Source organism: Rhinolophus ferrumequinum, chromosome 9 (assembly GCF_004115265.2).
Source record: "Rhinolophus ferrumequinum isolate MPI-CBG mRhiFer1 chromosome 9, mRhiFer1_v1.p, whole genome shotgun sequence".
Lineage (NCBI taxonomy): Eukaryota > Metazoa > Chordata > Mammalia > Chiroptera > Rhinolophidae > Rhinolophus > Rhinolophus ferrumequinum.
Genome location: NC_046292.1, coordinates 39337224 through 39349939, shown reverse-complemented (window position 1 = coordinate 39349939; position 12716 = coordinate 39337224). Strand labels below are relative to the sequence as shown.

Sequence of the window (12716 nt, the reverse complement as noted above, 5' to 3'; positions counted from 1 at the left end):
GTAGTAATGTTTCCACTTTGCCTGCACAGACAATGAGGCTCAGAGAGGCTAAGTAACCCACCCAGGGTGAGCTTAGGGTCTTATACGGAGAGGAAGCAAATTGGCCAAGAGGATGCCTAGGATGGTCCCATTTTTGTAAATCTGTGTGCGTGTGTGTGCACAGGAAATAAAACCTAGTGAATGCACATCAGCTTTAGGAAGCGGTGGGGGTGAGGCTGAGGCAACGGGGGTGTCTCTCTAAGTCTCATATGTTTGTAGTGTTTAAAGTTGTCATAGATTATACATTTCTTTTAGAATCAGGAAAAAAATCAATAGGATTGTAGTTTTGTTTGTTTTGTTTTGTTTTGCTGGTACCCACATTCTGTAGCCTACCATTCAGGGTGCTCTGCCCTTTGACCCTGGCCTTGTTGTGAAACATGGGGTACATCCTCGCCCTGCCTCATGCCAGCCTGGTGGCCTCGGACAGTCTATCCAACCTTGATGATTCTCATTCTCATCCATGAAACAGGGACAGCCCCGCTGTGCAAGGTTGTGGAGAGGGTAAAGAACGAAATGGTTAGGTGCCAGCATCGCTGTGCAGCGTGAGCGCTCCACACACGTTGTGATTCTCCTCCTCCACCAGTTCCCCTAGAGCCGGCTCACTTCTTGCCTCTGCTCCTGCCTTTTCCTCCCTCATGGTCCCCTGAGAGCATTCTTTCTCTCCTATGTGGTCTCCACTCTACTTCTTCCTACCCTTTGCTGAGCCTGCCCGGCTGGGTGTGATTTCCCCTGCCCCATAAAGCTCGGTGTCTCTCCTGCCCCCTAGAGAAGCTAGTCTGATGTGGGGCATGAACATCTGCTGTGTGTGTGCGTGTGTGAGTGTGTGTGTGTGTGTGTGTGTGTGTGTGTGATTTCTAATAGGTATCAAACAACTCCTGAAAAGTATATATTTTTATTACCGTTTTACATGTGAAGAAACAGGCTGAGAGTGACCTGCTCTATGTCACACAGCTAGTGTATGTCCGGGACGGGGTTGGGCCCCAGCCCCCAAACCCTGGAGCCTGTGCCCCTTTGAGGCTGCCACTCTGCCTCTCTCTGAAAGCATCTGTTCAGAATTCATCTCACAGATGAGGAAATTGAGGCCCAGAGAAGCTAAGTCACCCCAGGGCACACAGCAGGTGAAGTTCGGAACCGCTTAGGGCTGAAGAAGACACCAGCTAAAGGCAAGGTTTAGGCGCTTGGGCCCAGTGCCAGGGAAGCACGTTGGTTTACTCTGAGTTTCCTCCATTGATGGTGGCTGTCTCGGGGAAGCATCGCACCCAGAGGCTTGTAGGACTTAGTCAAGAGCAGCAGGGAAAGTGCCGTGGTTAATTAGTGCTGTCGACCATGGGACCCGCTGAGGAGGGGGTGACCCATGCTTCACAACTGTGCCAACTCCAGCCTCGTGGGAGGGAGGGAGGGAGGGAGGGCGGCATTCGCCGGCACTGCATTGTGGCAGACACCAGTAAACATTTGCACTTTGATTTTCTCACTGAGAAGGAACAGCACACTAGGTCGGGGTCGCTCAGCCCTCTAGACTGTCAGGAACTAGCTGTTGGGCCTTGGGCACACCACTTAACCTCTTTGAGCTTCTGCTCTCTCTGCTAGAGAACACACGCTGTGCTTAACCTCACCAGGCTTTCAAGAGTCTCAAAGGCGATAATAGACACGAAAGAGCTTTGAAAAGGCCAGGAGTGCTGAACAGAAGCCCGGTATCACTGTTACACCCTGATGGCATTCGGTGCTTGTCTGTGGGCTGACACAATGCTCTCTGTCATTGTAGCTGAACAGCATTGGCAATTACTACAAGCCGTGGTTCTTCAAGCACGTGGAGAACTACCTGAAGACAAACCGCGTCGGCCTGGAGTACATCCCCTTGAGACACTACTACCACCGACACACGCGCAGCATCTTCTGGGAGCTCCAGGTGAGGCTCAGATTTCCCCGTACTCCTGGCTCCTTCCAGTCGGCTGGGCAGGAAGCCAGGATGGTTCACACTGCGGCCACACTCTCTCCCCTTGGGGGAAAAGCGTGGCTTTGTCCTAGGGAACTGGACACCCTCTTCCAAAGCCACACGGTCGCTGCCTTCTGAGGGATTGCACCACCTTCACTTAAAGCAGCAGGTTTTCATTGAGCAGCTGAGAATGAGATGCCAGGCCACGTAACTGGGGGAACGCGGACTTGTTCCACCCTTGAAGAACGGTAGCCTAGTAGCCAAGCAGACAGCCTCTAGCCCTGTAAAGGGCCACAAGGACAGGAAGAGGAAGTGGGTAGTTTAGTCCTGCCTAGGGTTGGAGGTCACCGTCAAGCTTGGCCTTGACAGGCGAGCAAGAATTTGCTATTGTATGTGGAGGGATGAGGAGTGGCGACGTTTTAAATAAAAGCATCAGGGTAAGGCGTCTTAGGAGATGACTTCTGAGCAGGGACCTGAACCATAGGCTGGGCAAGACATGCACAACTCCAGGGGAGACTGTTCTAGGCAAAGAAAGGACCAGAGCACAGGTTCTCCCATGGGCTGCATGGGTTGTTGTTTTTTTCTCTTTTTTTTTTGATTGAAGTGAAATCATACAACATGTAATTAGCCATTTTAAAGTGCAAACTTCATTGGCATTTGGTACGTTCATAATATTGTGCAAGCATCATCTCTCTGTATTCTAAAACATTGTCATCACCCCAAAAAGAAATCCTGTAGTCGTTAAGCAGTCGCTCCCCAGTCCCCCTTTCCCTAGTCTCTGTCAACCATCAGTCTGTTCTGTCTCTATGGATTTACCTATTTTAGACATTTCATAGAGCCTTTTGTGTCTGGCTTCTTTCACGAAGCATGTTTTCAAGGTTTACCCATATTGTAGCACGTGTTGGTACTCATTCCCTTTTATTACTGAATAATACTCCATTGGAAATGCCACGTTTTGTTTATCCATTGATCTGTGGTTGGACATTTGGATTGTTTCCACCGATGGCTTTGTGAATAATGCTGCTATGAACATTTATGGACAAGTATTTGTCTGAGAACTGGTTTTCCATTCTCCGGGGTATATGCCTATGAGTGGAATTGCTGGGTCACATGGTGACTCCGTGTCTAACTTATTGAGGAAGTCTCACCCTTTGCCCACGGTGGCTGAGCCATTTCACACTCCTAACAGCAGTGTTCCAGGGTCTCTACATTCTTACCAACACTTGTTATCTTCTGGTTTTGATTATAGCCATCCATCCAATGAAGTGGAATCTCATTGTGGTTTTGATTTGCATTTTCCTAATGACTAATGAGGTTGAGCATCTTTACATGCTTGTTGGCCATTTGCATAGTTTTGGGAAAAGTGTCTCTTCAGATCCTTTGCCCATTTTTAATTGAACTGTTTCTCTTTATTGTTGAATTGTAAGAGTTGATATATTCTGAATACTAGACCCTTATCAGATACACGACTTACAAATACTTTTGTCCCATTCTGTGGGTTGTCTTCACTTTCATGATAATACCTTTTGATGCAGAAAAGATTTTAGTTTTGGTGAAGTCCAGTGTTTCTATTTTTTGTTACTCGTGCTTTTAGTGTCATATCTAAGAATCCATTGCTAAATCCAAGGTCATGAAGATTTATCCCTATGTTTTCTTCTAGGAGCTTTATGGTTTTAGCTCTTATATTTAGGTTGTTGATTTAAGGTTTTTTTGTATGGTATGAGGTAGGGGTCTGACCCCATTCTTTTGCGTACAGTTTCCAGTTGTCACAGCAGGTTCCATGTTTTTGAAAACCAGCCAGAAGTCCCCTGAGCTAGAACCATGGTGGGGAATGAGGTCACAGCAGCCAGAGCCTAGATCATATGGGTCCTTGTCGGTCAAGGAAGAATTTTATATTTTACTCTAAGTATGATAGGAAATTGGCAGAGGGCTTTGCACAGAAACATAACATGACCTGATTTTTGTTTTAAAAGAATAACTTTGACAGCTAAATGGAGAGTAGATGGGAGTGGAAGAGCGGAAGAAAGAAGATTTCTGTTATCTAGGGTGATAGCAGATCTGTGAGATACTGTGAAGGTTGAACCAACCAACCTTCCAGACAGATTGGCCGTGGGTGTGATTCCAAGGCTCGGGGCCCAAGCAACTGGGTGCCACTGACCGCCATGGGCAACATGGGGGGAAAGTCTGGGAAGGGACACCGGAAGTTTGTTCTGGGCCGTGTCAGTTTGAGAAGCCTTTCAGGCATGTAGTGGGCAGCTGTCTCGGTGAGTCTGGGCTCCAAGGCAGAGGTGAGGTTGCACATCCCAGTGTACGCACGCATAATCAGCAGCATTCTAGGTGATCATTCCATTCCTCTCAGACCTGGGCCATCCCTTACTCACCAGGCTCGGTCAGTCAGCAGTATTTAGGTCAGGACTAGCTACACAATACAGTGCAAAAAGCAGGGGAAAAGTGCCATCAAGGTACTAAGTCACAAAATGTTTTTCTTTCTTCTGTGGTCTCTTTCTTATCATAAATATTTGCTATTTAATGTTATTCTACGTAAAGAAAATTTGAGTTACTAGTGTGAGTTTTACTGTTCATCTTTTAAATACAAGCGCATTTAACTCTTCAGGTATACGTATTTCATTTTTAAAGCAGCTGTGGAAACACTGCACCAAATTAACTCAACTGTTTTTATTTCCCTTGATCATATTCACATTCAACCAACACTCTATCTTGGCTCCTGGTGAGGAGGGAAGGACTGAAAAGAAAAGGGACTGAGCAGCCCTGCCTTTGCCTTCTGTTTAATGTCCTCATTTCCAGCAGTGTAAGTGGTTGGCTAATACACGGAAGTAATGTCAGGAAGGGTAGATAGGTTGTTGGTTGTTCATGTTTCTTAGAATGTCATTGTCACAGGACCTGCTTCTAGAGTTTGGGGTCCTGGCTCAGGCTGGGCCCGTTGGACCTGTAGTGGGGCCCTGCAACCCAGCAGAGCAGAGGTGGCCAGTAGCAGGCTGGACGCAACACAGGCCAAGGGCAGCTGAAGAGCAGGGGGCCAAGGAGGGAAGAGGCTACAGTGAAGGTCCCTGGAGTAACTGACCTTAGTGTGCTCGTGGGACAGGACCAGGGGTGAAGCCGGGGACACAGGACTTGGGGTCACTCCAAAGCAGAAGGATGAATATGGGGTAGACAGAGGCGAGAAAGGAGAAGGGCAGGGCACTGTTTAAACTTGAACTTTGTGAGGTTGAGACTTTGGAAAAGGAGTGGTTCCAGCTGGTAACTTTTGTCTAACAATGGACAATTTTAGGGGAAAAAATGTGAATGGCTTTTAAATATAAGAAAGGTGATGCAGTCTCCCTCAGAATTAAAGACAGGCAAAACAGAACTGCAGGAGACTCGTTTTCCACCTATCAGAATGACAGAGATGCAAAAGTTTGATAACTCGCCATGCTGGCCGGGGTGTGGGGAAACGGTGATCTCCTACATTGTTTGGGAGAGTATAAAGTGGTACAAGCTCTTAAAATAGCATCCATTAAAATTTCACACACTGTCTGAACCAGAATTTCCACTTCTAGGAATTTATCTTACAGATAAACGTACGTGTAAATGGGCAAAGATACATGCACAAAGGACACTCATTGGGGTAGTCGGGAAATAATAAAAATGCGCATCAGTACAGAACAGATTAAATAAATTAGGCTACATCCATACAGTAGAGCAGAGGTCAGCAAACATTCCCTGTAAAGAGCCAGGTAGTCGTTTAAAGCTTTGTGAACCATGAGGTCTCTCTAGGCGCAGCTCTGCCCTTATAGCCTGAAAGCAGCCGTAGACAGTATATAAATGAACGGGCATGGATGTTTTCCAATAAAACTTTATTTACAAAACCAGAGGGTAGGGCAGATTTGTCCCAGGAGCCATCATATGTGGGTCCCTGCAGTACACTGTTGGGCACCCAGGACCCAGAACGCAGGAGCTCTCTGAGTGCTGATCCACAGGATGCAGTGATAAACAGGAGGCTGTCAGATGCACTATTTTGGGAGTTGTTTTTGTAAAGCCCATATGCTCGTTTGCATCAAATGTCTCTGGAAGGTACGCAATTCCTAACAGTGGTTGCCTTTGGAGAGGGGAAAGAAGAGGCAGGGACATGAAGGGAGGCTTAACCTTTGGACTGTTGGGAGTTCTGCTGTGGGCATGTGTGGCTTTTCCAAAAACAGCCAAGGAAACAATAAAAGCCACACTACGTATTGCACTCCTGTTGTGTACCCGGCATTGATTTGCCATGTTTCCCTGAAAAGAAGACCTAGCCGGGCCATCAGCTCTAATGCTTTTTTTGGAGCAAAAATTAATATAAGACCTAGTCTTATATATTATATTATGTTATATAATATAATACAATATTAGACCCCGTCTTATAGTAAAATAAGACCGGGTCTTATATTCATCTTTGCTCCAAAAGATGCATTAGAGCAGATGATCTGGCTAGGTCTTATTTTCTGGGAAACATGGTAGGTGCCAGAATCTAACAGAAGAGAGCAGACAGGTCCGTCCCTCATGGGCATGGGCTGGTGATCAGAGAGGTGACTCCACGGGAGTGGAGGGGAAGAGTCACGCAGCCCCAAAGCTTAGCATGGTGGCTGCTCTGGGAGCCGCCCCTGGTCCTTGTTCTGATGTGGACCCCATGTGAGCTGCCTCTGCATCTCTTTGTCCCAGCTTCTCCCCTGTGGTAGTCCTGTAGCCTTTCTCTTCCACACCTGAGGACAGAGACCATGTCTCAGTTATCTTGGTATTCCCAGGGCCCAGCATAGAACCAGGTACCTGACTTCATGGGCACCTCATAATTAATTGTCTAATGAATGAAGGAGTGTCCTTGGCATCAAGGGCCCAGGAACTGAAAATGGGGCATCAGTGGACACTGGTGACCCTCAGGAAGACAGCAGACTTGGAGCAGGGAGGAAGATTGAGCAGGAGGGCCACACCTCAGTCTGACTGAGCAAGGGGGCCACTCCACAGTGTGATGGGGCGTGGACAGGATTGCCAGCTGGTGGGAGCGGTAGAGGAGCTGGGAGGGGAGCAGAGGGTGTCTTTGGAAAGTGGCAGTGCTGAGTACAGCGGCTCCTCCTTCGTGGTGATTTGAGAAATGGATGAGGAAGAACAGTCTCTACTCGGGAGGGTTTCCAGGGAGACCGAGTTGGAGTAGGCAGGTGAAGTGACATTGTGAGGGCCACGAGAACAAGAAGAGGAAGTGACTAGTTCTGCATAGGGTTGGAGGAAGCCATCAAGCTTGGCCTTGAAAGGTGAGCAACAATTTGCTGTTGTGCGTGGAAGGATGGAGAGCAGTAACATTTTAAAGGGGGGTCAGGGGGTCAGAGAGGGCCTCTCAGGAGATACTGTAAACCAGTGGGGTCACTCTTGAACCTGAGGCAGACTTTGCCCACCTCAGTGAGAGCTGTCGCTGGCTGTATGACCTTAGGAAAATTGCTTAAGCTTTCTGAGTATCCCTGTTCTCGTTCAACAGCATTTGTTTCTCAGACATTTGTGGTTGCCTGTTCTGTGCCAGCCACTCTGACTTCAACAACTGGAACAACAGTTATAGGTACCTAATTATTTTGCCCCAAGCACTGGCCTGAGTGCCTTCTATTTGGTATGCCATTATTCTCATAAGTCCCATTTTACAGATAATGAAACTGAGCTCAGAGAGGTTATATAATCAGCCCAAGGTCATCACAGCTCGTAAATGCCAGAGTTGAGAATCAAACCCCGGTCCAACTGGGTAAATCCTGGGTGCCACCACACCCCTCCAAGTAGGAGGAGTGGACCCTGTCGTACGTGGCGAGCACCGAACAAGAACCTGGCCGCTGGCGCACGGAGCCGCTCAATCCTTATTGGTTCCTTCTCTCTATCCCCACCCTTGTCTCTCAGGATATCATCCCCTTCGGCAACAACCCCATCTTCCGCTACCTCTTTGGTTGGATGGTGCCTCCCAAGATCTCCCTCCTGAAGCTGACCCAGGGCGAGACCCTCCGCAAGCTGTACGAGCAGCACCACGTCGTGCAGGATATGCTGGTGCCCATGAAGTGCATCGTGCAGGCCCTGCACACCTTCCACAGTGACATCCACGTGAGTGGGATGGGCCAGGCGAGCCGAGAACCGTCCCATGGAGTCCGCGATCTTCTCCCCCAAGCCATGTCACTGACCTTGGGCATGCCTGCCCCACGGGCTTCTGTTTTCCCAACTGCAAAATGGGTCCACTCGGCAATGGCCCCAAAAGGAGAGAAGTCAAGGGGCCTGGTGATGAGCACGTCCGTGACCTGCTCAGATTGTGCCCTGTAGTGTGGTGGAGTTGGGGGTGGGGGTGAAGCCGTGAGCAGCCAGAGGAGGGGCCCCCTGGAGAGTGCTGCAAAGCCTCCCTTTAGCCTCCCTTTGGGTCGTGTGGGGTGGGCCAGCCTGTCACCTGTTGGAAAAAAGCACCAATGCCCTGTTCCCTGGTCTACCCAGGTCTACCCCATCTGGCTGTGCCCATTCATCCTGCCCAGCCAGCCAGGCCTGGTGCACCCCAAGGGAGATGAGACAGAGCTCTACGTGGACATTGGAGCTTACGGGGAGCCACGCATAAAGCACTTCGAAGCCAGGTCCTGCATGAGGCAGTTGGAGAAGTTCGTCCGAAGTGTGCACGGGTGAGTGGCCCCAAGTGTGGCGAGTTCCCTCTGGCCACCAGCCCCAGGGGACGGCTGCAGGGGGTGCAGGGAAGGGCAAAGGTGGCCAGCTCCAGAGTCAGACCAGCTGGTCACTTCGGGACTCTGTCACGATGGTGGCCTCTGCCTTGGGAATTACCTCGTGAAAGGTAAGGAGGTGGCATTGCACGGCTTCTGCCCCTCTTGTCTCAGCATCTCTCTCGTCCCCTCAGCCCACTGCATCCCCACAGCTTCTCAAGCTGGGAATCCAGGACCCCCCCCCCCCCCACTTTTCCCCGCAGGGCAGATGATGGGATGGTTTCCAAATGTTCCGGGGCTGCTGCTCCAGGTGAAGAACAAAGCTAAGGAGGGAGGGATTCGTGATTGTGAAAGCCGCACAGAGGCTTGGGACAGTGGTACTCAAAAAAAGGCCTGGAGCCAACTACTGATGTGTGCATCACACGGACAAATCTCAAAATAATTATGCTGATCGAAAGAAGCCAAGTTCTGTGAGATGGAAAGATGTTTCCATGTATATAAAATTCCGGAATCTCGGGTGACAGCAGGTCCACCTGGGATGGTGGAGGGCGATCACACGGTGGTTAAGGAAAGTGGGGTGTCCTTATGGTCATTATCTGGACGGAGGTGAGGGTTTCTAGGTTGGATATGTAAGTCAAACTTAACAAGTTGTACACGCAATCTGTGCAGTTTATTGAATATCAGTTATAAAAGGAAAAGAAAGCAGCCCATGGCCCCATCAAGGAAGAAGGGTGTGGTGCCCCGAGCACAGTGGAGAAGCCAGCTGTCCCAGTTCTACGCCTGACTCTGCCTCCACTGACACATCACTTAGTGCCCTGAGCCTCAATTTCCCATCTGCAAAGTGGGGACAAGAATACTCGCACCTCCCTCCGCCACTAGGTCATTAGGGGGATTAAACAAGAGAAATCCTCCAGAAGCACTTCCTACACTGCAAAGCGCGCTGCACATAAGGGACGGTTGGGGTTCTCACGCATTCCCTTTCCCTCCCTGCCCCACTTCCATCGCCTCCCCATGCCCTCACCACCCATCTCTGTTCTACAGGTTCCAGATGCTGTACGCTGACTGCTACATGAACCGCGAGGAGTTCTGGGAGATGTTTGATGGCTCCCTGTACCATAAGCTACGGGAGCAGCTCGGCTGCCAGGATGCCTTCCCTGAGGTGTACGACAAGATCTGCAAGGCTGCCAGGCACTGAGCAGGAGCCTACCCACAGAGAAACAGATGTGGGTAGACCCGTCCCCAGCACCAAGAGGCATCTTTCCTTCACTCAAGTTTGGCTGCTCTCCCAGACCCATACTTTCCAAAAGAAACCCCTCTAGAAATCCCACCCACACAGCCCTGACATCCTGCTCCCAGCTTCTAGGGGCCTCCCATGGAGTGAGAAGGACATGGGATTTGGAGTCAGACAAACCCGAGTCCAGGTCCCAGTTCAGCCACTCATTAGCTGTGTGACTCTGGGTGAGTCACTTAACCCCTCTGAGCCTGCCTCTTCATCTGTTGACAGGGGTTAACAATATCTTCCTGCAGGCTGTGGTATCTATCACTACTTCCCATTCAGCATCACATCTGCTTTGGATTCAGTGGTTGAGTCCCAGAGGCTCCACGTGATGTCACCTGGGCACAGGTTTGGCTGAAATGATGAAGGGATACCCTGGAGTTGCACTGCCATTGCTTCAGTCAGCCAGAATTGCTCCTCCCCAGGAGAAGGAAGGAAGGAAGGTTTCTCTCCATCCCTGGGGTCTCAGGAGGGCAATAGATGGGTGGGCAGGCCCAAGCCGTGCTGTGCCAAAGCCAGGTCCGATCCCAGAGTTTTCTCTGCTATCCTTGGTGATGTCCTGCCCCATCCCTCCTTTACGCTCAGGCCCACCCCAGCCATCACCCAATCTGAGAGGACCATGTCCCTGGGAAAGACATTTTAAGGTTGAATCCTGTCCCAGCCTATCCCCTAACCCCCAGTAAAATGAGTGGTTTCTGCTCTGAATTGGATCCAGAGGACCTGGTCTCATTCTTGGCGCTCCAGCTTTCTATGCCTCTTTTCCCCAGAACCCACTTACTCTGGTGGGGGGCTGTCCACACTGCTCTGCAGAATGGAGGGTCGGGTGGACCACACAAAGTAGGAAAACAGCCTGCCATAGTTAGGTTTTATGAGGTTCTTTCTCAACCACGGGGCTGAAAGAATAGAGCATCAACTTGATTTCTCTAACCACTCATCCCGTTTTTTTCTCCCCGCTATAGTTAATTTCAGTGCCTTACAAATACTAAGCTCAGAGAAAAGTTAGCTCCATTTCCGTTCCAGAGGAAAGGGAACCTCCCTAGGTCCTTCCCCACCTACGAAAACTTGGTTATTTATGCAACTCCATCTTAAGACCTGCCCAGCCTCAGCTAAAAACCAAGAATCTGAGAAGGAATTGTGTCACGTAAGGGAAACTGGAATGACGTGAGCTGTGCCCGGCAGTGACATTCTGAGAGAACACACACATTGCACCAGGAGTCAGGAGACCTGGGTTTTAGTCTCTGCTCTATTGTTCATGGACTGTGCAACTGTGGCCCAGTCATTTGTTCCTCTACACTAGTTTTTGTTCCTCTATCACCTCACCTACAGATAAGACCTCCCTGTGGCTCTTGTGCTGCAGGAGTTCATGGCTGTCTTAGACCCTGTGGTTGTAAAACCCATGGAAAGCCTTGTTTGTGTGGAAAGTCAGAGGAAAAATAAATGATCCAAGTGGACACTTGGGTGGTCTGTCATTTAAGGTCCTGTAGCCCAAGGCCGGCTCTCATCTCATCTTCAGAAAGGCACGTATTGACTTGCAGGAAGTGTCCCTCTTGTCCCTGCAGAATCCTGTCACGCTTTGACTGACAAAGGCTCACTCACCCCACGCAGGGCTTAGTGTCTTAGCCTGGTCCTGTGAGTACTGGGCACATTCATGGCATTCAGAGGGCAAGGGAACCCCCTTACCCATTTGGCCTCTGGAGGGGGCGTAGGAAATAAGAAACTTGGTTCTGTAGCTTGTATGCAAAGCACATGCATTCTGGCATTAGCTCTCCAGGGCCCATGTGCTTCCTGCTCAGGGTTAAACCAATGAACCTATTTGATGTAGAGGAATGGGTTAACCCGAGCAAGTTAACCCAGCAGATAAGGCTCCATCACTTCACTAGGGGGACTTCCATCCCTAGGCCACTGAGAGTGTGGCCAGAGATGCTAGCAACCGCTGCTGTGAGTCTTACAAACCCAAATCCCGTGCTTCACAGATGCCCAGAACCTGGGGCTTGGAAGGTCTTGACATTGCACCAGCCTCAGGTTAATGTTTTGCTCCAGTAACATCTTGCCTGGAAAGTGGCAATCTTCCCAGCGTGGTGAGCCAAGTTCCAGCTTTTTCTTATAGCATGTGCTGTCACTGTCCATCCGAGTGGTGGTTCCAGATGGAGATGAACTTTGCACTGGGGGACAGTGTGTATGGAAAGTAGAAGAATAGGCCTCTTCCCTCCAGATCCCAAGTTTCTTGGCTGCATGATAGTTTTCTGTAAAACCAATTGATAGCCAGTTTCATTGGCTGGAAGGATGCATCATTTTATTGGATATTACTAAAAGGGAAGGGATGGGGTGGGGAGGGGTATGTTGTGTGATGTTTATTTTCTTTCCTTGATCCTGGGGACCAAAAAGAAAGGCATGAGTCTCCCCTGGCAGGATTTTACTGCCACAGGCGCTGTGCCTAATGTCCAGAACACTTCATGTGTCCCTGTGGCTATGTGGCTGCTGCTTCTGTAAAAATAAAGAGATGACCTGGAAAGTAGCCTTTGGTTTTTTGGTATTTTTTTTGCTTTGGGAACCACAATGTGCAGTCAGAGCTCACTTCAATGGAGGCTCTGCCCTTCAGCAGGTCAGTTTTCCTGTGAATCTGTACACCTTTGAACAAGGGCTGAAAGACAACATGGGGGAAGTGTCAGGTTTATGAAGGCAGCGTGGTCATGGGTGATTTTCTTTTCCGGTTTTGAATGTCTGTCGTTGTCACAATGATCTGGCGTGGGTGTTAATAGGCTCCCCCATCTACAAG

General features: G+C 49.5%; 1 protein-coding gene across 1 annotated transcript in view; it reads left to right on the top strand.

The window, feature by feature from the left end:
* DHCR24 (24-dehydrocholesterol reductase) overlaps positions 1–12455 on the top strand; it is a 28706-nt gene extending 16251 nt beyond the window's left edge. Inside the window, exons 6-9 of the mRNA XM_033114442.1 lie at positions 1802–1945; positions 7874–8071; positions 8450–8628; positions 9706–12455. Of these exons, the coding sequence (XP_032970333.1) occupies positions 1802–1945; positions 7874–8071; positions 8450–8628; positions 9706–9859 (675 nt within the window). The 3' untranslated portion in view covers positions 9860–12455. The remainder of the gene's footprint in view (positions 1–1801; positions 1946–7873; positions 8072–8449; positions 8629–9705) is intronic.
* The last annotated feature ends 261 nt before the right edge of the window (positions 12456–12716 follow it).